The sequence below is a fragment of the Dermochelys coriacea genome, chromosome 2 (assembly GCF_009764565.3).
Source record: "Dermochelys coriacea isolate rDerCor1 chromosome 2, rDerCor1.pri.v4, whole genome shotgun sequence".
Taxonomy (NCBI): Eukaryota; Metazoa; Chordata; order Testudines; family Dermochelyidae; genus Dermochelys; species Dermochelys coriacea.
In genome coordinates this window covers 169,383,059-169,409,218 of record NC_050069.1, presented here as the reverse complement: position 1 = coordinate 169,409,218, position 26,160 = coordinate 169,383,059, and the positions used below count along the sequence as shown (strand labels likewise).

At 44.7% G+C, this 26,160-nt stretch overlaps 1 protein-coding gene across 19 annotated transcripts in view; it reads right to left on the bottom strand.

Annotated features, from left to right (window-relative positions):
• TNS3 (tensin 3) overlaps positions 1-26,160 on the bottom strand; it is a 338,104-nt gene that overhangs the window by 51,736 nt on the left and 260,208 nt on the right. For all 19 annotated transcript variants that reach the window (XM_038389568.2, XM_038389570.2, XM_043508663.1 and 16 more), the window contains 3 exons: positions 15,604-15,773; positions 15,063-15,189; positions 14,882-14,965 (listed from right to left, as the gene is read on the bottom strand). In XM_038389568.2, the coding sequence (XP_038245496.1) occupies positions 14,882-14,965; positions 15,063-15,189; positions 15,604-15,773 (381 nt within the window). The remainder of the gene's footprint in view (positions 1-14,881; positions 14,966-15,062; positions 15,190-15,603; positions 15,774-26,160) is intronic.

Genomic DNA, 26,160 nt, shown 5'->3' with positions numbered 1-26,160 from the left:
TATGCAGTGCACGTATCGTTATATGGAAACAGGCAGGTTGAATGCCGAAAACCAGCCCCTTTCTCTAATGAAGGAAGTATAGCAGACACCATCCTGAACTTTTGAGACTTTACAAATGTGTTTAGAAGTCTTAGATTTAAGATCAGTCTCCATCCTTCTTTGGCACTAGGAAATACTTCAAGTAAAATCCCTTGCCACTGTTAGGAGAAGGAACCGGTTCCATTGTTCCTAATTGAAGGAGAGAGTTCACTTCTTGCTGGAGAACCCTGAGCAGAAATCGGAGACTGACTGGAAGTCTCCTTCATCCTTCTTCAGCCAAAGAAAGGATCACCTGCAGAAAATGGTGCAGAGTACTGTGATATTGGAGGATGGTAGTCTGGAGATCAAGGTTTTGGTACTGAGAGAAGTTCAGTAGCCATGAGGAGTGAGGATACGAGTTCATAATGTCTCTAATAAAGTAAATATTAATGGAAACTGCGTGATCATGGGAGACTAACTTCCCAGATATAGACTGGAGGACCAGTGCTAGTAATAATAATAGGGCTCAGATTTTCCTAGATGCGATAGCTGATGGATTCCTTCATCAAGTAGTTGCTGAACCGACTAGAGGGGATGCCATTTTAGATTTAATTTTGGTGAGTAGCGAGGACCTCATAGAAGAAATGGTTGTAGGGGACAATCTTGGCTCAAGTGATCATGAGCTAATTCAGTTCAAACTAAATGGAAGGATTAACAAAAATAAATCTGCAACTAGGGTTTTTGATTTCAAAAGGGCTGACTTTCAAAAATTAAGGAAATTAGTTCAGGAAGTGGATTGGACTGAAGAACTTATGGATCTAAAGGTAGAGGAGGCCTGGGATTACTTTAAATCAAAACTGCAGAAGCTATCGGAAGCCTGTATCCCAAGAAAGGGGAAAAAATTCATAGGAAGAAGTTGTATACCAAGCTGGATGAGCAAGCATCTTAGAGAGGTGATTAAGAAGAAGCAGAAAGCATACAGGGAGTGGAAGATGGGATGGATCAGCAAGGAAAGCTACCTAATTGAGGTCAGAACATGTAGGGATCAAGTGAGACAGGCTAAAAGTCGAGTAGAGTTGGACCTTGCAAAGGGAATTAAAACCAATAGTAAAAGGTTCTATAGCCATATAAATAAGAAGAAAACTAAGAAGGAAGAAGTGGGGCCGCTTAACACTGAGGATGGAGTGGAGGTTAAAGATAATCTAGGCATGGCCCAATATCTAAACAAATACTTTGCCTCAGTCTTTAATAAGGCTAAAGAGGATCTGGGGATAATGGTAGCATGACAAATGGGAAGGAGGATATAGAGGTAGATATTACCATATCAGAGGTAGAAGCGAAACTGAAACAACTTAATGGGACTAAATCGGGGGGCCCAGATAATCTTCATCCAAGAATATTAAAGGAATTGGCACCTGAAATTGCAAGCCCATTAGCAAGAATTTTTAATGAATCTGTAAACTCAGGAATAGTACCGAATGATTGGAGAATTGCTAATATAGTTCCTATTTTTAAGAAAGGAAAAAAAAGTGATCCGGGTAACTACAGGCCAGTTAGTTTGACATCTGTAGTATGCAAGGTCCTGGAAAAAATTTTGAAGGAGAAATTAGTTAAGGACATTGAAGTCAATGGTAAATGGGACAAAATACAACATGGTTTTACAAAAGGTAGATCGTGCCAAACCAACCTAATCTCCTTTTTTGAAAAAGTAACAGATTTTTTAGATAAAGGAAATGCAGTGGATCTAATTTACCTAGATTTCAGTAAGGTGTTTGATACCGTGCCACATGGGGAATTATTAGTTAAATTGGAGAAGATGGGGATCAATATGAACATCAAAAGGTGGATAAGGAATTGGTTAAAGGGGAGACAGCAACGGGTCCTACTGAAAGGCGAACTGTCAGGTTGGAGGGAGGTTACCAGTGGAGTTCCTCAGGGATTGGTTTTGGGACCAATCTTATTTAATCTTTTTATTACTGACCTTGGCACAAAAAGTGGGAGTGTGCTAATAAAGTTTGCAGATGATACAAAGCTGGGAGGTATTGCCAATTCGGAGAAGGATCGGGATATTATACAGGAGGATCTGGATGACCTTGTAAACTGGAGTAATAGTAATAGGATGAAATTTAATAGTGAGAAGTGTAAGGTTATGCATTTAGGGATTAATAACAAGAATTTTAGCTATAAATTGGGGACGCATCAATTAGAAGTAACGGAAGAGGAGAAGGACCTTGGAGTATTGGTTGATCATAGGATGACTATGAGCTGCCAATGTGATATGGCTGTGAAAAAAGCTAATGCGGTTTTGGGATGCATCAGGAGAGGCATTTCCAGTAGGGATAAGGAGGTTTTAGTACCGTTATACAAGGCACTGGTGAGACCTCACCTAGAATACTGTGTGCAGTTCTGGTCTCCCATGTTTAAAAAGGATGAATTCAAACTGGAGCAGGTACAGAGAAGGGCTACTAGGATTATCCGAGGAATGGAAAACTTGTCTTATGAAAGGAGACTTAAGGAGCTTGGCTTGTTTAGCCTAACTAAAAGAAGGTTGAGGGGAGATATGATTGCTCTCTATAAATATATCAGAGGGATAAATACAGGAGAGGGAGAGGAATTATTTCAGCTCAGCACCAATGTGGACACAAGAACAAATGGGTATAAACTGGCCACCAGGAAGTTTAGACTTGCAATCAGACGAAGGTTTTTAACCATCAGAGGAGTGAAGTTTTGGAATAGCCTTCCAAGGGAAGCAGTGGGGGCAAAAGATCTATCTGGCTTTAAGATTCTACTCGATAAGTTTATGGAGGAGATGGTATGATGGGATAATGGGATTTTGGTAAGTAATTGATCTTTAAATATTCAGGGTAAATAGGCCAAATCCCCTGAGATGGGATATTAGATGGATGGGATCTGAGTTACTATAGAAAATTCTTTCCTGGGTATCTGGCTGGTGAATCTTGCCCATATGCTCAGGGTTTAGCTGATTGCCATATTTGGGGTCGGGAAGGAATTTTCCTCCAGGGCAGATTGGAGAGGCCCTGGAGGTTTTTCGCCTTCCTCTGTAGCATGGGGCATGGTTGACTTCAGGGAGGCTTCTCTGCTCCTTGAAGTCTTTGAACCATGATTTAAGGACTTCAATAGCTCAGACATGGGTGAGGTTTTTCATAGGAGTGGGTGGGTGAGATTCTGTGGCCTGCGCTGTGCAGGAGGTCGGACTAGATGATCAGAATGGTCCCTTCTGACCTTAGTATCTATGAATCTATGAATCTGTTATCAAGAGGTCCTTACTATTTCTGACCTCCTGTGGTATCAAATACGGGATTAGTACTGATGTGGCAGTCAAGGTCACGGTCGTCAAAGCTGACAGTACTGCCGATGGTGGGCATACTGAAATAGACGGTGATGGTATCTGATGCCATTGCTTGCTTGCTGCCAAAGGTGCTGCATGCATGGGTACTGATGGCTGGACTGAATGCACAGGTACAGCTGGGCTGAAGTTGACTGTGCCAGTGCCAGTCTTGAGTGTCTATGTTTGCCCTCCTTGCTGGTAGAAGTTACTGAGGCCCTATCGGAACTGTCTCTCTCCTTCGAGCTCTCGGACCTTGTGGACCCACCCGTACTGGAGGAGAAGTCCTTTGACTCAGTGGTACCGAGTTGAGAGGTCAAGGGTTTGAAGACTGTAGATCTCGCTGGAGACCTGGACTTTTTTGGAGCTGGCTCCTTAAGATGAGAGTCCGCATCCTTCTTTCTGGAAGCCTTCCCTGAAGCCTCCAAAGTCATCCCTCTCATAGGGGAAGCCTGAGCTGAAGTAGAAAGGGCACTGAATCTGTTTGACACAGATGTATGAGGTGGAGGGGTCGGGTCTCTTGACCTGACTCAGTAGCTGCCGGCAGGGAACATTCCATCATTAGCTGTCTGAGTTTCATCTCCCTGTTTTTCCTTGTCCTGGACTTGCAGGCTAGGCAGAAGTTGCACTTCTGGGAGACAAGGAACTCCCCCAAGCAATGGGCACACATAGAGTGGCCGTTGCTTATAGCTATAGTCTCTCAGGAGTGTCAATATTTGAAACCTGGCAAGCCAGGTATGCCCTGCCAGGAAAAAAAAAGTCTCCCTGAGGTGAAAGAGAGGAGTAAATCAATCCTGTCATTACTTAGCTAACTAACTAACTACGCAAAAGAATAAATGGACACAAATCAGACATCAAGCATGATAACATTCAAAAACCAGTCGGAGAACACTTCAACCTCCTTGGACACTCAATAACAGACTTAAAAGTGGGAATTCTTCAACAAAAAAACTTAAGAAACAGACTCCAATGAGAAACTGCAGAACTGGAATTAATTTGCAAACTGGACACCATCAAATTAGGCCTGAATAAAGACCGAGAGTGGATGGGTCACTACAAAAACTAAAAACTCATTTCACCATAATAATTTTCCCCTTCTGTTACTCACACCTTCTTATCAACTGTTTGAAATGAGTCACCCGATTACCACTACAAAAGTGATTTTTCGTCCTGTTGATAATAGCCCATTTTAATGGAATTGTCTCGTTAAAACTGACCCCCACTTGGTAAGGCAACTCCCATCTTTTCATGTATTGTTATATATATCTTCCTACTGTATTTTCCACTCCATATATCTGATGAAGTGATTTTAGCTCACAAAAGCTTATGCCCAAATAAATTTGTTAGTCTCTAAGGTTCCATGTTGTTTTTGCTGATCTCACGGCTACCACTCTGGTAACTAACAACTATAAATATACTAACCATTAACTATAAAAAAACCATCTTAACCACTATAGAAATATTAGAAAAGCTGAAGTATCGTCTTGGCAGACACTTTAGGGCTCTGTTTCAGGCAGCGGCAGTTGACAAGAAACAGAGGGTGGTTCACCCACTCATCTCTACATAGACTCGGTGTCAGACACAAGGTTTCATAGGGAGCACGCACGGGCCAAACGGACACTGCTAACTGAAAATCTCTGATCAAAGACTTGAGAGGTACCTGTACACCTGAAGTGGAGCACTCATAGGGATGGTACTTGAAGAAGAGGGAAGCCTCCATACAGTCCTCCCTGTTAAGTGCTTTTGCATGACCAATGCCATCAATGTGTTGACTGAACCCCGATCAACAGCCTCATGGTGTAAAAAGCAACTCAAGTAACCATCTCCGATTTTGCTGTCAGATACAGTATTGAATGGAACCTAAGTTATGTTTCTATTTCATTTAACTATTTTTAAGATATCCCACAATACTTCAGGCTGGAGTGTACTTAAGATAACCTCTTTTCTTACTGAAACTGCAGTAAGTAGAATTAACTTAGTGGAATAAGAGAAGATTTCTATGTTTGCTTTGCCCAATCAATATTGTATATATGTAAGCGGGGAACAGTCCCGATATTGTGGGGAACTTTCCTGGCTTCTGCACTACCCCGGTGAAGTGGGCTAGTGAAAGGATCCGAGTCCTCGCTCCCACTTCTTCTGTCCAATGGCCTCCCTGCACTTGAGGACTCCCCTTCCACTCTCCTGTCTGGCAGGGCTGGGCCCAGGATTCCTGAGGGACTCAACCCCCAACCCTGCTGTGGTCACCTAGGACAGGGGCTAGGGTGTCCTCACTCCGGGGTACTCTCTCTGCAAAGGGCACTTTTCTGACCCACTGACCACTACATACAATTTAAAGCAAATGCAAGTTATTTAATCAACAATTAATTTTAAAAAGAAGAAGGAAAAATGGGAAAGGTTAAAGGAAACACATCAACCCGCTCTGTGGCAGGGAACATCACAAACAGTGTCTCTGGAATGTCAGGGCAGCTCACAGTCTGTTCCTTGTAAGTCCCAAGCCTTCTTCTCAGGCCCTGGCTGTGCTGCAGGGATGCTGTGGATTGGACACTTGCTCTGGTGGTGGCAACACGCTCTCAGGCTCTAAGTGGTAGGACCCTTCTTCCCAGTGTCGCCCCGCCCTGTCGGGTTACGATCCAAGCCTGGCCTGCAGAGCCCCTTGGCTGAGGCGTCTTCCCTGTGCTGGGCCCGCTGCCCAGGGTCCCCCTCGCTCTCCCCAGCTGCTCACTGCACCCAGCTCCTGACTGCTCCAGCCCCAGCTGCACCTCTCTGTTTCTGCACTTCTGCTGCTGCTGCTCTGCCTCCAGCTCCCTGGGCTGCTTCTTTGGCCCCTCTGGCTCTGGTTGCTGCAGCTCTGCTCCCAGGACAGGTCTGCTCTGCAGGCTGCTTCTGTGACTCTGCTCCCAGCACTGACCTGCTTCCTGGGCTGCTTCTCTGGCCCTCTGGCTCTGGTTGCTGCAGCTCTGCTCCCAGGGCAAGTCTGCTCTCTCTGGGCGGTGCCTCTGACTTTGGGGCTGCAGTTCTGCTCCCAGGACAGGGTCTGCTCTCTCCAGGCTGCTCTTCTGATCCCTCTGGATCTGGCACAGTTTTGCTCCCCAGTTTAGCTTGGGCCCCTGCTTTCTCCTTAGCTCAGCCCCTCTGTCTGACCCAGGCAATTCCAGCTCACATGGAGGACGGGACCTCCCTGGCCTCCTGACTCTCCGATTAGCCTGCCTGCCCTGTCATTCAGACTGACCTGAAGCATTGGCCTCTCCCCATTGTTCCTGGGGACTATCAGTCAGAGTCCTGATTTTCCATAGACCCTTTCCCTTTTAGTACTGGGAGCTAGCCAACCAAAACACTCCCACTGAATGTTAGTAAGGGGGCAACAGTCCCCTTACATATATATGTGCACTGTTTGTAACTCTGCCTGCAAGCTACTATTTACAGTAGTTTGTTAGGGAAATACCAGGAAAGTTATTTTTCAGCTCTTTCAGTGCATTTCTCAGAAGACTGACAAAAGAGGATAACTTGATTGATACCTGCTCTGCTCTTCACTATCATTGCATGCTCCTTCCTGGAAAATCTGATGCAAGTATTCCATAAGCCTTAGCTTGTCAGGAAATTAGAACAGCACCCATCTTTATTTATTTAATGTGTGTGCACATTTATACATTCCTGCAGCTGCTCAATCAGACTTCCTTGCATATTGAAAGGTACAGTCTAAGGAATGTTTGGTTAGATTGTTTTCTTTCCTCTTGCATGTCTCAATGAAGTGTTTTGTTCCTTGCTGAGTAACTAAAGTAGGTACAGATTTTGAAAGCCTCTGCCAGGAAATAAATCTTTAGTAGCTCTAAACAAAAACAGTCACTAGCTGCAAAATATGTCAGATATGTCCATTTGCTACCTCTATCTGCTCCAACACTACCAGCTCCAATGTGTAGTTATGATAAAACAGAATAAAACCTTGTCAGGTAAAGTCAAATTCAGCTTGTTTTTTGGAGGGTGGGGAGGGAAGGGCAGCTCCCATGGAAACCTGAGATAGATTCAGCAGTGACAAACAGTACTAAGCTGATCAGCAGTCAGGTGTAAGTGGCAGAGAAGCATAAGATGTAAGAACAGAAAAAGCCATTAGCAGGAGGGTTTAGGGCAAAACAGTGAGATCCTGCCTTATCTTAAACCTTCCTATAAGTTACTTTTCCTGTTACAACCCTTCCTCCCACCCCCCAAATTAGGCACAAATTAGTGTAAGCTATACCAAAGTCACTTTCTGAGCAATTTACATAACCACTTTGGTCACTGCTGAATTTAGTTCATTGGGTTTATCTTTACACAGTCATGGAGCTGTAATATTCCACCTATACTGCAAGGTATTTCCTGCTCTGCTGGGAGAATTCCATTGAAAAACATTGAATTCCAGTAAAAAAAGGCAATCTTCCTGCAAGGCAGAGTAGGATTCGAAAGTCCTGAATCTCTACCTTAGTGTGCTGTGTAATCTTGGTTAAACTCAGAGGTGCAAAGTGCAAGTTTTTTCTGTAAGTCACTGCCAGCAGTGACTGAAATACTGATGGCTTAAGCTTGTTTTGGCATGACACCCAGTAAGCTCTGACATGTACGCAGTAAAGGATTTGTCTCCAGACTGGTTTTATTGAGTTTAACAGATGTGGCACAGGGCGGAAGAGATCTGGTACAATACAGTCTGATCTATTACAGGGATTGGCAACCTTTGACATGTGGCCTGTCAGGAAAATCTGCTGGAGGGCTGGGACCGTTTGTTTATCTGCAGCGTCTGCAGGGATCAATCATGCCTACCCACACTGAGGTTCCTAGCACCAGCAACTAACTGGCACTAACTTTTCACAATTGATGTGCTCAGGGATATACAAACACCATACTGCATGGATCATATCCAGGGAAGAAGACAGGAAAACAGGCTGCTTATGTCTATCCCACTCCTATACATGGGTGCAGAGCAGGGGATAATCTGATCCTTATTCTATAGGCCCTCTGGCTACTGCCATTGGAGCAGTGTCAATCTCTTTGAAAGCTGTGTGGTCCTATTTTCAACAGATCTGTATTTATTCTTTGGCCAGGGTTGACAGTGGGGGTAAATTTGCTAGGTCTTCACTTAGCATCTGAGGGATATGAGGCAAGCAGTTCCTGAGCCTGGAAGGGCTTATTAGCCAGAATTGAAGTCCCTGTCAAAGTGTTCACTACAGTTTTATTTGTTACTTGAACAACAAATTACACAGAGGGACCTCAATTAGCTATATGTAGCATGAGACAAAAGAGCCTTTATAAACTTCTGAATGCCATTCAGAGAGGACCTCTGTCCCATCAGTGCGGTACAGGAATCTCCTGTTAGATAAATGATGGCTCTCATGCTACCTTTTCTTCTATTTAAACCCCATTTCAGGGAGGTTTACATAAAATCTGACCAATTTATAAATTGCTCTGAGTGGAAACTCAGTTAATCCTCTTTGATCAAGGAGACAAATTGTTTTGTTTTTGTTTTTTTATTTAATGAACTGCCCGAAGCTATATCGCTTACTAGATAGGTCAGGAAAAGTGATACTGATATGCTGCACTATGTAGCAGGCATATAAATTTGGAACACTGGTGCATACAAGGAACTGCAGATCTGAACACAGCAGGAAGAGGGATAAACCAATTAGCATCTTTCTTTTTTTCCTGCTAGAGTAAGGCATCAAATGGGAATCTCACATTTGGAAGCAGTTCCGAACGCTGTTACAGCTGCCAGATAGAGGAAGCCTTGCAGAAGTTGAGAGGGACCAGCTAGGGCACAGCCAGTGAAAAGAGTCTGTATGGTGATCATGAATAAAGTCCTAAGGGTTTGGGTAGAGGAAAATGGCACCCCAGCATACAGAGAAGGGCAAAATGAACACCTGAGATAACTAAAATATCCCTTTGAATAACTAAAATATCACCCCCCTCCCCGAATTTTTGTCTCAGTTTGATCAGAAACACCTTGGGAAAATTCCCATTGGTTGAGCAACTGGTTAAAGAACCACCAACACTTGGATGGCAAGAGTATCTTCATCTCAAATATCAAGAGTTAAAAAAAGATGCTCTTGGAAATGCCTGAGAAATACACCACAAAGCTCCTCCTTTTACCACTCATGAGACATGCTGGAGAATTTTCAGTTAGTAGATTTTTAGGACCAAAGAATGTAGTCTTAAAGGGTGGAAAATAGCAACTCTGGTCACCAACTGAATGAGCTTCCAGTGTAATGCCGTGGTTGAAAGGGCTAATGTGATCCATGAATATATAAAGAGGGGAATATCCCGCTAGTTTTCCAAAACATTTGAATTAGATATGGGGGATTAAATGTGGAGTACATTTACATTTAAATGTGGAGTACAACTTCTGGATCAGAAGTTCTGCAGAGTTGTGGGGATGTGTCTGGATCTGGGTGAAGATTCACATCCACGTGTAAGAGTTTACCCCTGGGATTTTCAAAGGAAGCTTAAGGGAGTTAGGCATCCAAATAAGTGTCCCAATGACATACAATGGATTTTGGATGCCTAACACATCAATTATATTGATTATAGTAGTGCTTATGGCCCAACAAGAAAGAGGCCCCATTTTGTTAGGCAATGTATAAACACAGAGCAAGAGACAGTCAAGAGCTTATAGTCTAAAATAGACAAGACAGACACAGGCTTGGGGAAAGGATAGAACACATAAAACGAACAAATTTGCCAAGGTGAATCTAAAACATGGCCCTTTTAAAAAACATTCAGTAGACGAAGACAAAATAAGTAAACTGTAATTCATTTGCAGAAGCTGATCTTGGAAGCATATTTACCTTGGATTGGACTCCTCTGAAACTATTTAAGAGTTAACCGAGTAAAGGGCAAAGCCACTGCATCTGAATCATAAACGGGAATCTTGCACCCTGTAGCAGAATTGCTTCATTACTGTAGACATTATTATAGCATGTGTTGTTGTTATTGTTTGCTACTACTTAAGTATTACCTAGGCAACCAGAAAGACCAGAATATCTTACAAAAGGTAAAGGACACAATACTACTGTTCAAATAGTTTCAGCTGTTGTTACACAGGAATATAGAAACTACTGTACTAGATTAGAGCCGTGGTAATCTGTTATTCTGTTTCTGACAGTGACTAATACCAGAAGCTTCAGAGGGTTTAGATCCTAAAACATGAGGGGTTATAGCCCTATTTTTTTTACCCCATTGCCTACCTAATGCAACTGTGGATGTTCTCAGTGTCTATTCATTTAACCATTCCTTCTTTAAATCCTATGCTCTTGACCTTAATAGGCCTTAAAGCAGATGATGCACGGCAAAATTGATGTCTAATTAACATCTTAGAGTAAATTGTTGACCAAATATTCAACAATGGAAGTTAGTCCAATTTATCTCACTGCCTTGTCTCTCAAAAACAATGGATTAGCACTTTGGGACCTAATGTTTTATTGTATAATCCCTTCGCATGTTTTCTATAGTGTCTCCTCTCAATGAGATGTCAGGTCAATGATACACTGACTCAACACAAGACAAAAAGACTACTGACAAGACATTTCAACATGAGGAAAAGTCTCCTACGTCTTACAGCCTTCAAAATAAAAATCAATGTAAACTGAGTGGATTCCACTTATTAGCAACCTCTCGGTTCCCAGCAAAAAGTTTCATTATCTGGAAGTTACCAATAAGTAGAAGGCAGGTTTGCAGGGTAGCAGCAAGGGAATGAAGTGCTAGCACATTCTGAGCTCGCCTCCCAGTGCCAGGGCAGGGAGTTCTCGGAGACTGCAGGGAGAAGTACAGTGCAACCCCAGGACTTCCTTCTCTGGCTGCAGACCTGCAAACTAGCATTGGGCTAAAGCCTTCTGAAAATATTGTTAATAAGCAGCTTGCCTTTTGCCAGTATCTGAATCCTGTTAACACTGAACTTAATGGGACGGGATAATTTCCTGGCAAAATGTTACTATCAACTTAAATTATTGATACTGGGATTACTATTAACCGGCACCCACTTTATATAGTGGGAACTAATTTTGGACTTTTATAGTCAATAGCAAAAGAGATCATTAAGATATAAAGGGCCAAATTTTATTCTCAGAAAAGTGTACACACTTCGGTTATACATGGAAATTCATGCATGAAATTTAGAGCAGAATTTGACCCACAGTGCAAAGAGGCCTCAATCTTGTCTGTGTGTGTGTGTACCCAAACCATCGTGTGCATGATATTTATGTATTACCACTTATTCACACAACTAACAATTTATCTATACAAATCACATTTTAATCTGTGTCTGATTTGTGCATGCTAACAGGCGTGTGTGTGTGTGCGCGTGCGCGTGCGCAAATTCTATCATTTTTATAGGCACAAGTGCAAATACTGTGCCTATAAAGTTTAATGTCACAAAGAAGACAGTGTTTTAGGGCCTAGAATCTACTTTTACCCTAGTTTTCATAGCTGGATGTGGATATATACCTTTGAAATGTATTTTCAGATACAGGGGTATGGTTAAACTCCTTTGGATACACTCCAATAAACACAACTGGGGGCAGAATGGGGGTGGGAGAAAGGACCTTCAGTAGTCAATCATTTTGACACCTTTCCAAACACAGCATTTCCACGCTTTTTTTTCCCCCACAGCAGTTTTTAAATCTTTCCTTGTGTTTATTAAAACCCATTTGCACGGGGAAAAATATGACACTTATATTTGCAAAAAAGAGTGGGTCCAGCTAACTTATTTTTTCACTTTTACCAAACAGCCAAAAGACAGTGCACAATAAGCCTCAGAGCAGCGAAGATTTGCACTGTGAATAAAGTGCAAATCAAAAGGTCCAAGGGGAAACCCTTTGGGTAATCAAGGATTTGAATAATGGAAGGTGCCAAATCCGCAGATTTATGAGTGCACAGCCAACAAGTCCTATCATGCAGGAAACTGTCCAGTTTACCCAATGCCACCTGACTTATGGGAAGGAAGACTGAAGACCAGAGAAGGAATTGAGGTGGTGGAGATCTGAGCTGACCTAAGCGCTTCAATTTAAAAGCTGCTGTACATTAAACTTTGTGTGTATGTGGGGGACTAAGCTGGCTAATGGTCTCAAGTGGATAAAGGTTTCAGTCACCACAGCTCTCTACTTTCTGGGCTCCCTGCCTTGAACAAACAGCAATGGACAAGCCACATCCATTTATGAAAGACCTGTTAACTGACACCGGATTGGGAACATGACTGTGGGGTTCTGCATAACTGAACTTCTGATAATGGTGGATGCACTGTATCAAGAAACACACTTAGTTAAATATGCTATCTTGTTGGCATAACTCCCACTGTTCGGAGAACACCAGAGGTTTGATAAAGAGAAGCAAAACCAAGTTTATGCAATCATATACCATCACCCAAACCACCTGACCTGCAAACTGTTGTATGCAAAATTAGGCTAGAAATCTCATGATGACAGATTATCTAATGAGATTTTTATCAGTTCCTCTTAATACTGTGGTACTTCCATTTCCGGACCCCGCGGACATCAGGAAATGTAAAAAAAGAAATCAACCAAAATGTTTCAAATCTCAATAAAAGGTTCAGACTGAAGCAAGACAAAAGTTTTGATCAGGCCTTATTTTCTATGAACCCATTCTGATCATCCTAAGTAACAAGTAATGTAATAAGGATGCAGAATTCAATGTATGTTCAGCTTGATTTTCGCAGGTGTTGAGCACCTGGGGCTAGTAGATGTTTGCGATAGCCACCTCTGAATCTCACCGCTTAATCCTTATTTCTTTTCTTGAAGGAACATACTTAAACGTAACCAGACTCAACTTATTTTGAGCTTTCAAGAAGTAGCATCTGTTTATTTGATTTTTAGTTTTTGCCAGATTCTCTGAACCCCATGTTCCTTACATGACCCAAAAACAGAAACACCAAAACACACAGGTTATGCTTGCATTATTCCCAACGTAGCCAAAGCAAGGAGATGCTGGAAATCTTACAAGGAATATTATTTCTAGTCTGACTTCCAAACTGGATGGTTCTCTGTAAGCATCAGATAAACAGCCAAATCTTTTCTGTGCTTATCTGAATTAAACCAAACTTCTTACACTTGTGTTCCACCCAATTTATACAGCTAATAAGAAAGGAATCCTAAAAGGATGCTGAAAGATGGATGCAGGTGGATGGACCAACTTCTGTTGGTGAAAGAGACAAGCTTTTGAGCTACTCAGAGCTCTTCTTCAGGTCCAGTTGGTTATGTGTAAAGAAGGCTCCGGGAGACTAATCTCGAAGAATTCTTGGGTCCTGGCACAGTAAGCGGATGAAGAACAATGCTGCTTGTTTACACTAAAAGCTATTACATTTTCTCTAGTTTGTATGTTGTTTACACAGACAATTGACTGCAATGGGTGCATAAATGTAACCAAGAGTAGCATCTGATCCTCCGTGATTATATCACATCACTTTTTCTCTGTGAAACATACAGGAATTAACTTGTGTAGGTTAAGTCAAAGTCACAGCACCATGTGTCTGCTTAGTTCCTTTATGTACATCAGTTGGAAATCAGCCCAACAACCCCCCAAAATCCTTTGTTAGTTTAACTAATCTCTTTAGATTCTTATGCATGTGTAAGAAAAAAAACATTCTGCAAGGCTGAAGTTATACCAAATATAATGGTAATGACATGGAGATGGGAAGTTCTGTTTAGTCTCGGACAAAACACTACATTAAGTTGGAGTTCAGGCTAAGAGTACACATCAGTAAGTTAAGGGTAACAAAAAATTTACAGGTTTTGTAACCTGGGAAAATTCAGATGTTAGGCTGAACTTAAAAGAAATCCAAACATAGAAAGGTGCAAAAATGCACAGATTAGGCCTTAAAACAACCTTAAATAAGAGACCTTATGACAGTGGAGGCCTGGCACAGCTCTTCCCTGCTGTGCCTCTGAAATGACTCCTATGCCAGGGAAGATGGGGGCACCTTTTACAGGAGCTGCTTACACCAAGTTTACATTAGAAGAGATTTATGGCCAACCAAGGGGATTCTTTTCTGGTCATTTACAACAAGATTACACTAAACTAACCCTTTCCCTTAGCAATCATTTATTGGAAACAACCATGCAATATGAAAGACTGTTTATTTAACATCTAAATTATATTGCAGCAACAAACTCATAATAATATCCTTGAATTTACTAGAATGTGATTTGACTTGAGCAAAGCCATCCTTTGCGTCACTTGACAGAGGAATGACAATTATTGTGCTCTCCTCACTTGCAGCCAGTGCCTAAATAAATTGCAAAAATTATATCCAAAAATCTGATAATGCTATTTTGATAGATTAGTAAATTCTCTATTATTGTGCAGGCACAATGATGATTGTGCATTATCAATTGCTTGCTCTGGCATTGCACAGAGTACTTAACAAGGGTGAACTTTATCTCTCTCTGCAGATGACCTGCACAAGGCAAGATGTGGCTGACTGGATCTTTGGGAGTCTTCTATACAGGGGTGTGTTTCATTCTAATGGAAAAACGGAAGTATGGTTCTTACCATGCTCAGTTCTGTACATCTCAGGTGGGCTACTGATCTGTTGGCCAGGTGGACTCATTTGGCGGTAATATGGGGGACATTTCACTGGAAGAGAAAGAAAATCAAACAACCCTTTTCCATAAGTTTGAGATGCTAAAAGTAACACATTCATGAAAAGTAAATGATGAAGACGTTTCCTCACCATATGGTGTCTCTGGTGACACTGGAAAAGCTGGGGTTGGGGGAACAGCTTCATTCCCATTTTTGGTTGGTGAGAAGATTCCCCTGACTACTTCATCTAGATCTTCCTGGTAACATGCTACACTCATCTAGAAGAGGTGAAAAACAGCAAAATGGGTGTGTGGCAAACCTCATCAAGTCTCTACAGTACAGCAAGAAATTTTTCATCAGATTATACAAGATTTCATATAATCTGATCCACTTTTCCAATGCAGAGATCTCAACACACCAAAGACACTCACTCTCTCTCTCTCTCTCACACACACACACACACAGAGGGAGGGAGGGATGTGCCAGTCTATGTTAAAATCTTTTTCTGATGAATATGACTATTCTGTTCTTCTTATATCCAGTGACTGTCAGGGATGGCACATGATGCACAAAACCTCATGCTCAACTACTGCTTGTCAACGTGGGAATTTGTAACCTGACTCTGCTCCTGAATTTGAGATTCTGTGCTGGCCATTCATTAACCCCTTCTTGAATAATTCTTTCTTATTTACCTCTTTTGTCTCCCCTACAGCAATTAGTGATCCTGGATTTACAGCCTGGTCTATAGCTGTAGTTTTCATCCAGCCACACCTGGTATATGGTGGCTGCCCTGGAACATCATTGTCATACTGTCCGAGACTTAACTTCCTTATTCTTCCCCCTGATTCGTCTCTTGGTGAACCTGTTGCAGCAAATAAATAAATAATACAACAATAAATCAAACACACAAGATCTTAGTTTCATTCGGCCTACTACATGATGCCAGTCAAGTAATTTTCCACAATATCTTTAACAATAGTGATTGACAGTCTTCAGTCACCCGTGAGGTTTCTGAGTTACTTGCCTATAACAACAGAGGAAGGTGCTTGGTTAGATTCAACCTGGCTGACACAGGTTGCTACATATTGTATTTGCAAAGTGCTCTGAGTTCTAGAAGGCTGGGCAGTATTTCCACTGCTGCCCTTTCTAGAAAGATTAAGCTGGGAAAGGTCAGTTTTATCCGTGGATGGAATCCCACCAGTAGAGGTTGTTTACGGTATCCAATGGCAACACCTTCTGGACATGCCAACCAGGTTTTGGAGGGGAAGTCACAGCTGCTGCCCAGTGCTGTGATCTCCCAGATAGATAGACTGACAGATTTTTAGCCACCAGAGGCCCTGTGCCCTGCTGACACCAAGGGTGAATCTAGCTCATATGTACATCATGAAATATGGTGCATTTACAGTATTTGTACTGAAAATATTCACAACAGCTAGACTATTATGTATGTAACAAAGAAAAGTCACATCTTTCTGACGACTGAGGAATGAAGCATTGCAGAATAAACCAAGACAGTACAATGATAATAGAGGGTGAGTGAGGAGTAGCATCTGTTTAAAAAAAAAAAAATTCTGAAAGTGGCTATTGGAAGCAATCCCTATTTCATCATTATTGCGGGAATTCAAGAAACCAAAAGGATGCTACAGGAGTTCTTGCTGATTAGTCAGCACAAAAAGAATAAATGTCTAATGCAGTACTTGAGATACTACTAAGTGCTGCAACTGAAATTGCATATACTCTTAAAAAGTCTAAAGATGTCTCGTAAAATATTTCATAAAACATTCTTGAATTTCCAAGGGAGCCTATTTAGATTGTTTTGCATCATTTGAGACTAAGCTTTTCTGTGATAGTTTCCAACTTTAATCTAATTACTTGGGGCATGAAAGGACTTCTAAAAGACATCCTAAACAGTGCCAGACTCACACTGGGATTTGACACAGTGCATTACATCTAAAAGAGCAGTTGGATCTGGAATATGCATTCTCCAAACAGAATGCACTTTACAGACACATCCATTTTCTAGTCTGAAATTGCTGGCAATAATAGAAATATGAGATCCATCAGACAACAGAAAAATTTGAACTACAGCATATCTTAACATTCATTAGGGTAGCAAGATGTGACCACACTGCATCAATACACATTTAAAAAATCCAAAACCAACCATGCCTGGTATCACAAACAGGCATTATACAGGAAAAGAATATTTTACGCAACATTAAAACATTGACTGGGCTCCTAGTGCAATACATAAGGAATTAAGAGTCAGATTCTGCTTAAATATACATGTACAGCTCCTATATATACATACACATCACTGGAAACTGGAGGCTGATAATCAAAGGCAGAATGTCTCCCATAAGTTATACTGTGGGATTTGCATAAGGGCTCAGAGTTGTCCAACTCTGCTCCCACGGAAATCAATGAATGTTTTGCCATTGACTTCAGTAACAGTAATTAGGTCAATGCTGACCACTTCTGAAAAATCCTACCCCTACCATATAACTTCTAAAATTAGCAGCCAGGCTTACCCAAAACATGCTAACACACTCAGCTTCATCTCATCTATATTTAAATCTGAACATTCTACGACAAGCTGTTTTTGAAATATGGCTTTAAAAATAATTAAGACTTCGGGCATGGCAACACTTGGAGATATAGAGCGCCGGGAGTTAAACCAGCCCTTGGAGACAGCATCAGGGAAAGCGTTGTCATGTGTTCACACTGTCAGCTGCAAGCGCAGTGGCATGGCCACATTAGCAGCTTTTGCAACACCACAGAGAGCAGTGCATTGTGGTAACAAGCATAGTATCTGTTCTTATCAGTTTAATCTCTTTTTATGAACACTTGCAACATCTGCACTGAAAACGGATTCTCCTGCTGCGATTTTTGAAAAAACTGATGCTGCTTTGAAGGTGTATTCTGCTGCTACTACTACTTTGGAAGGAAATCCTCTTTCTGCTCCTGAGACATCCCCAGATGTACTGTGTACCACCACTGCTGCTGCTCCACAGAAGGCCTCTCAGACAACAACTACAAAGAAGATCCTCCAGGACATTGCAGACCAGCAGCACAAAGGGGAAGATCGGTGGCTGCTTGAAGGACCCCCTCCGAGATGCTGTTCCAGTAAGATCCTGCATCCTGAGGATGGCCTGTCGGGACATCACAACCAGAAGGAACATCTCCCCTGCTCCCCAGCAGCACCAGCTGCCGAGGGTCAACCCCCCCGACTTACAGCAGCTGCCGCGGACCGCCCCCCGCTCTCCAGCAACGCCAGCCACCAATGGAGAGCCCCCCCCACTCTGCAGCTGCAAGATGCTTTCAGGCGACCACCTCCCACCCCCGCAGCTGCTGAGGTCCCCAACACTGGTGGTGCTCTCACTGCTCTACACACCATCAAGAGAGGAATCTCCATAGACGGAACCAGCATCTCTCCAGAGACCATCCAGAGGGTCACCAGCGCCTCGCCAGATGCCTGCCCAGCTTCAGAAACCACCCAGAATGACCCCAGGTCCCTGCCGGATGCCTGCCCAGCCGGACCTCTCGACCCCAATTGCACACATCAGGATGAACCAGCTAGCAATACCGCTGATGCTGCTGGAACCCTCCCGCTGCAAGGTAATGAGGACACCATCTACCTGCAGTACCCCCTCGCTGTGGACGTGCTCCGCCCCGAAGCTTCCACCTCCTTGGTGGTGTCACCAGGCACCTGAAGAGATGCCACAGCAAGCGGGTCACCTTCAGCTGTGCCCTCTGCAGCCTGCCCTTCAAGATGCAGAAGCAATGCAAGACGCACCAAGTCGCCTGCAGGAAACGCCTCAAGGGAACAACACAGTCTCCTGCCCCGGCTCCCAGCCCTCCTGCTGCGTGCCGGCCCGCTGCTCCTGACCCTCAACAAAGAAAAGCGATCGTGCAAGCTGCCATCAAGAAGCCTGTCCCCATTGCCAGGTCAGCACAACAGGGTGCTGCGACCGAGAAGGTACCTGCTGCCTCGGGGAACATCACCCAGGTCCTCGCCAGCAGGAGGCCTGTCTCACCCTCTCACATCACCAAGCAAATCTCCATATTCAGATGTCTCAGTACTACCTTGCCACCTGCCCAGCATGATCCCGTCCCCAGAAGGATCAGCGCCTCACCATGCATAGCTGCTCGAGATCCTGTTGCCGGAAAAGCCAGCGCCGCCCCTCAGAATGCCCCACCAACTCCAACCGCCGGAGGAGCCAGAGCCACACCTCAGACCACCCTACGAGCTCCAGCAGCCAGAGGAGCCAGTGCCAAGCCTCAGACCGCCCTGCGAGCTCCAGCCACTGGAGGAGCCAGCCCCGCAGCCACAGCAAAGCACAGGGCCTTTGTCACCAGACAGCCCAGCACAGCCCCCGAGTCCATTCTGCAGGACATTGCCTACGAGAGATCTCCCGCTCCAGCAGCAACCTCCCAGACAGCAGCCATTCCTAGAAGGACCAGCAGTGTCCCAGCAACCCCCAAGCCAGACCGCGTCTCTCCGACTGCTAGCAACGCCAGCATCCCGCCAGAGATCCCGCCCCAGCACCCAACCGATGAGAATCCTGAGCCACGAGATAGACGGCAGGCCGACCATGCAGGCTTTGAACCTGCACCAGACGAGTTTGAGGACCATGAGGGCCAGCAGCCGATAGTGAGGGCTGCCACTTCGTGGCAGACTGCTTGAACCGAGGAACTGCAAGTGACAGCTTCCTTTGACGACTTTGACCTCCTCGTAGACAGGCTCACCCAAGAACTGTCTGCTGAAACCACTCCCAGGAGAAGTTTGAACCAAGAGAATGCCCCGCCTGCCCACAGAACGCCTGCTCCAAACCTCAACACCATCACCAGGGGAGCCAGAAGTAGAGACGCCAGCCGCCGCTACGATCCAGCAGCGGCTTCAAGGATCCAAAAGCTGTACCGGGCAAACCGCTCCAAAGCCATGATGGAGATCCTAGACGGGCCCTCGCCCTACTGCACGATCCCATCTGAGTATCTCTACAGCTACTTCAAGGATGTATTCGACCGCATAGCTCAGAATGACGCGCAGCGCCCAGAGTGTCTCCGCCCCCTGCCCCGTGTTGACAAAAACAGGTGTCCTGGAAACTGACTTTACACCCAAGGAGGTGATGGCCAGACTCTCAAAAACAAAAAACACAGCTCCTGGGAAAGACGGCATCCCCTACAGCCCCCTGAAAAAGTGAGATCCTGGCTGCCTGGTCCTCGCCACGCTCTTCAACCAGTGCAAGTGATTCTGCCAGACTCCCAGCTCCTGGAAGAAGGCAATGACGGTACTGGTGTACAAGAAGGGTGAGTGGGACGACCTCAGCAACTGGAGGCTCATCTCCCTCTGCTCCACGATGTACAAGCTCTATGCCAGCTGCCTGGATCACGGAGTGGTCAGTGAGTGGGGGAGCCATCAGCTCCACCCAGAAAGGCTTCATGTCCTGTGAGGGCTGCTATGAACACAATTTTGTCCTCCAAACCACCATTGAAAAGGCCAGAAGGGCGTGGAGGCAGTGCATGGTAGCATGGCTCGACCCGACTAATGCCTTTGGGTCCATGCCCCACCGCCCCATCTTTGCCACGCTCCAGGAGTTTGGGATGCCAGAGAACTTCCTCCGTGTGATCCGAGAGGTGTACGAGGGATGCAGCACAACCATTTGCTCAGTCGAAGGGGAGACCGCCGAGATCCCGATCTGGAGCAGAGTTAAGCAGGGCTGTCCCCTCAGCCCCATCATCTTTAACCTCACCATGGAGCCGTTGCTGCGAGCGATCTCCAACGACACAGATGGCTTCAACCTCCACAGCGAGAGGGTGAGCGTCCTGGCTTACGCGGATGACCTGGTCCTGACCGCAGATGACCCAGAGAACCTCCAACGTATGCTAGATGCCACCAGTCGAGCTGCCGATTGGATGGGGCTCCTCTTCAATGCAAAGAAGTGCGCATCTCTCCACATCGACGGCAGCAAAAAGGGACTCGGTGCAGGCAACAGGGTTCCAGATCCAGGGCGAGCCCATCATCCCCCTGGCAAAGGGGCAGGCGTACCGGCACCTCGGCACGCCGACGGGTTTCCGTGTCTGACAGACACCGGAGGACACCATCCAGGAGATCTTACAGGATGCCACCAAGATCGACGCCTCCCTGCTAGCACCGTGGCAGAAGATAAACGCCCTGAACACCTTCCTGATCCCTCGCATCTCTTTCGTCCTAAGGGGATCCGCCTTAGGCGAAGGTACCCCTCAAAAAGGCAGACAAGATCATCCGGCAGCTGGTGAAGAAATGGCTGTTCCCTCCCCAGAGAGCCAGCAACGAGCTGGTCTATATAGCCCACAGGCATGGCGGTGCCAATGTCCCCTGCATGGGTGACCTGTGAGACATCGCGGTGATCACCCACACCTTCCACCTGCTGACGTGTCCCGACACCATGGTAAGGAACATCGCAGCAAACGCCCTCCATGACGCAACAAAGAAGCGGATCGGCAGAGCCTCCTCCAACCAAGACACCGCCAGATTCCTGAGCGGTTCTCTGGATGGCTAATTTGGATGGGACAGTGACGACATCGCTTCGTTGTGGTCCCGCGCTCGCAATGCCACGCGTTGCCTGGGGAGGCACAATCGGCTGCCGCTGGGAGTGGTGCAAGGAGCGCCAGGAGCTGGGAGTCCTGGTGCTGCAGATCAGGTCTGACGACAACACCATCGTCACCCCGAGCGCCAGGGGCATGCTGGAGAGGACCCTGAAGGCGGCCATCCACTCGTTGTACGTGGAAACCCTGAAGCATAAACCAGACCAGGGTAAAGTCTTCAAACTTACTAGCAAGTGGGACGCCAGCAACCACTTCCTCGCCGGGGGCAGCTTCACCCGTTTCGCCAACTGGCGGTTCATCCACCGCGCCCGGCTCAACTGCGTCTCGCTCAATGGAGCCGTCCGCCACGGGAACAGAGACAAGCGTTGCAGGAAGTGCGGCTACTCCAAAGAGACCCTGCCCTACGTCCTGTGCAGCTGCAAGCCCCACTCCAGAGCCTGGCAACTGCGCCACAACGCCATCCAGAATTACCTGGTGAAACCCATCGCACCGTGCCTGGGGGAGGTTACCGTGAACTCCACCATCCCCGGGACGGACAGCCAGTTGCGACCTGATGTGGTAGTCACTGACGAGGACCAGAAAAAGATCATCCTCATCGACATCACGATCTCCTTTGAGAACAGGACCCCAGCCTTCGGTGAATCGTAAGCTTGAAAAATACGCCCCCCTGGCCGACACCCTGAGAGCGAAGGGCTATGAGGTGCAGATGGATGCCCTGATTGTCGAAGTCCTGGGCTCTTGGGACCCCTGCAACGAGCGTGTGCTGCGGACCTGCGAGATTGGTCGACGGTACACACGGCTCATGTGGCACCTCATGGTCTCTGACACAATCCGATGGTCTAGGGACATCTACATTGAACACATCACCGGCCACCAACAGTACCAGGAGGTGTGAGCAGGTACAACATCGTGCCTCAACCATGGGAAAGGGACTGAGAGACTTTTCTTGTCATTGGACCATATGAACTGGAACCATAAACTCACTGAACATTAAATCCCACCAAATGAGGGTAGATCCATCCTCATCATCGTATCCGCTCATTATAATCCACACCCGAACATAGCCATTATATGGACAACATACCCCCATATCTCAATGTCTGTACTTTGACCCGTTAAACTTTTACCCCCAATCGGGGAGATTGCAGATTATGTATTCCTTACGCCACCCGCTCCTAAACTGAACTTCGCACCCCTTGATAATCTGTACCTTATTCCCTGATAACCAGAAACTTCTATGCCTAAACTCTGTATCGTTTTCTTTTTACTTCAACATTATCTTAATAAAATTATTAAATCCCAGTATGCAAGGGGCTGCAGCATGCTTTTCAAATGTGTGTGTGTGTGTGTGTGTGTGTGAGACAGGGAATGTGTTGTATGTATGTGGGGGGAGAAACAGTCGGTTTAGGGGGGCAGAGAGTGTGTCAGCCTGCTGTCTTGTAAGTTCAGATAGCGGCAGGGAGAAGAGGGAAACCCCAAAATCAGCCTCCACCCATGCCTGCCTCTCACACACACACACACACACACACACACACACACACCCTGCCTCTGCAGCAGGTGCATTCCACAGTAATGGTTTGCTTTATCACGGAGCAGATAAGCATGCCGGCTGTCAGAAATGGAGTTTTGAAAGGGGATATCCGCATGCCTGCAGCCGAGTTCAAAACAATGACCAGAGTGGCCACTTGACTTCAAGGGATTATGGGACATTTCCAAAGACCAATCACAGTGCAGTAATGCAAAATGTTGTCCACGCTGACACCCCGGTGTTTCAGCCAGGGCGCAGCAAGCTCTATGCTTCTCGTGGAGGTGGATTACCAGGAGTGCTCCAGCTGCAGAGTCCAGGCAGTCTACGTGCCTTGCCAGTGTGGACACCTCAGGAGTTAGGGCACCTGAGGCTGATTTAATGCACTCTAACTTGCAAGTGTAGCCAAGGCCTTTGCAAAATTGAAATACTGTTCCATTTTAAAGACCCATGTCACAAAAACAACATATCCATTAAACTCAAAATTTTAGAAACAAACTCGCTCTCCTCCAGCTAGAATCCATGACTATAGAATTTTAGAAAAAGATTTTTGAAAATCTCCCTCTACTAGCCCAATTTCCCCTTATCATTTACTCAAAGGCAGAAGGTGCCCAACTCTCATTGACTTTCCAAAGCATCTAATTTCCCTTTGTGCCTTTGAAAATCTTCAACTTCACAGACAGGGAATTATAACCACTTTGCAGACTCATCTTGAGTGATGCTAAGTGCCCTCTGAAAAATCCCAATGTGTCCAACATTTCTACTGGACCCAGAGCCAGTGCTAGGCATAAGCAGACTAAGCAACTGCTTAGGGCCCCTGCGCAGTTCAAGGGGCCAACCCATTCACTTTTTATTATAAGTATTTGCCCGTTTTAGTATGGGGGAGTGTCAAAAATATTCCTGTTTAGGGACCCCAATAGGCAAGCACCAGTCCTGACTGAAACTGAGGGTGCCTGGGCCTATAAGGGTGCTCAGCATTTTGTAGGATCACACTCTTCACCAAAGAAGTCACTGTCATTCCTATAGTGATACTACTTGGCATTTATGCTGGATGGTGCCCCTTCTCTCTTCCATCCATTTTTCAACCATCAACTAATTAGTTAAGGATTTACTAATGTCATTCTAAAATCTTAACATTTTTTGCACTGGTCATTTCCTTGTTTTGTTTTAAAAGTTGAATAAAGGATGGTTTATGTTCATTTAATCCCAAAATGGCTGAATGGATTTTGCTTATAACCTCAATAAGAGCTGTATTTCATCAGGGATGTTCCATGAGATTAATAAGGTAACTTCTATGAAGCCACATATGTGGTTCACAGAGGGCCACCTGTGCATAGCTGGTATGAACAGAGACTTCATAGAAGTTAGACATTTTGTCAGCATAACCTGCAACACTTATGAGTGTCATAAAACCCATACATTATAAGCTTCCCCAGAATATCCCATCACCGCAGTTACAAGCTCTTCTTCTGACACATAGCTCATAGGTCTTAACTTTCTGGCAGAGCTACGGGTTTAAAAAGAAAAAAAAAAGATTGCAGTGAGAACCCAGAGTTCTTCTGTGAAAACTATTGAAAAGACCCATTTTTATTCTTCTCTACCATGTGCCCAGAACTGTGAAGGCTCTGAAACTAGGTAGATAAACTCCAGGGCTCCACCTTGTGGAACATGGGAAAATATTCTACAAGGAAATGTTTGCTATTTTTGATGAAAAGTGATTTAATGCGATGACTGATATGAACAAAACTTTATCTAAGTTAGACTAGAGGATGCAGAGACACAAATGGAGAACGATAGGGAGTAAAATGCAATGGGAGCTGGCATGGATCCGGGCAAAGCCTGGGCAAGTATCTTGAATTTAATGATGAAAGAAAGGAAAAGCCATTGAAGGAATTTACAGGAGTAATGTGATCAGAGCATGCAACAGGAAGATGACCTGTACTGAACAGTATTATGAAGCTTTTCCAAAGTTTCCCCATTTAAGGCATCAGGCATTTGTTTATTTACAATTATTTGTCTAAAAAAATTGCATTCTTCAATTAACAAGGTGTAAAGTGCTCTGAGTCAAGAGTTGCTGGAATAATTTTTCCTTTGGTCACCTCATTTACTGTTCTTCCTTATAATTTGTCTTAAAAGCTTGGCAGAGCTTCAGACCTAACCCAGGACTGTGTGTTTATTTTTGAGAGTGCTTTTTGTATACTGTTTGTTTCCTTCCCCCCCCCCCCCAGTTAGATACAGATATTATTTATCTTTGTAAAGAACAAATAATAGTGTTCCTCAGAACTGGCACCAGACCAGTGCCAGATGGTTATTATTTTGCTAAGGATACATCTAATGGTAGGGATGGCTGGTGGTTAAAGGTTTATCTATGGTATTTTAACTGCTTAGCTTTCTTGGAGCAATAGCATTTAAAAAAAAACTGTCTGCAAAGGCTGGTCAACAGCATTGCTTTACTTGATGCATTAGTAGTTATCTGGGCTAAACTACAAGAACTGTATTCATTCCATAGTACTAAGCTAGGTTTCTATTTTATCTCCATGTATGTTAAATTCCTGATTACTGCATGTACAATGGCCACCATTAAAAAGTCAACATTTACTATCAGTAACCACAATGACAACTGAGATAAGACAGCGTCTGGTTGTTTCCCCTTGATCCATAGGGTCTGTGGGCTAGCCCCAGAGATAGTTCTGTATAGGGGTGCAAGGAAGACAATACTGTCACCTTTAGATGGACTAGGTCAGGAGGACGCTCTTAAGGTAGACCCTTTGAATGATTTTTTTCTCCCTTAGGTTTTCCATTGGGAGGTAGGGAAAGAATCATCAGGCCCAAATTGTCCTTATAGTTACAACAGGAAATAACTGTGGATGACTTTTTATTAGTGACCACTGTAGCTGGCAGTGGTACAGGTCAGCGGCACAGAGCATCAAGGTAAGGAAAATATAGTTCTGCCAGATATCACAAACTTTTAAAAGCCTTCTCCTATTTGTGAAAACAGTTAACCAACAGCCTGATGCAAAGCCCAGCAAAGTTAAGAGGGATCCTTAACTTCAGTGGGCTTTGTGCAACTGCATACATTCATCTTCATTGTTATGAAATTGGATTTTTGGAACAAATCATTAAAAAGAACAAAGCT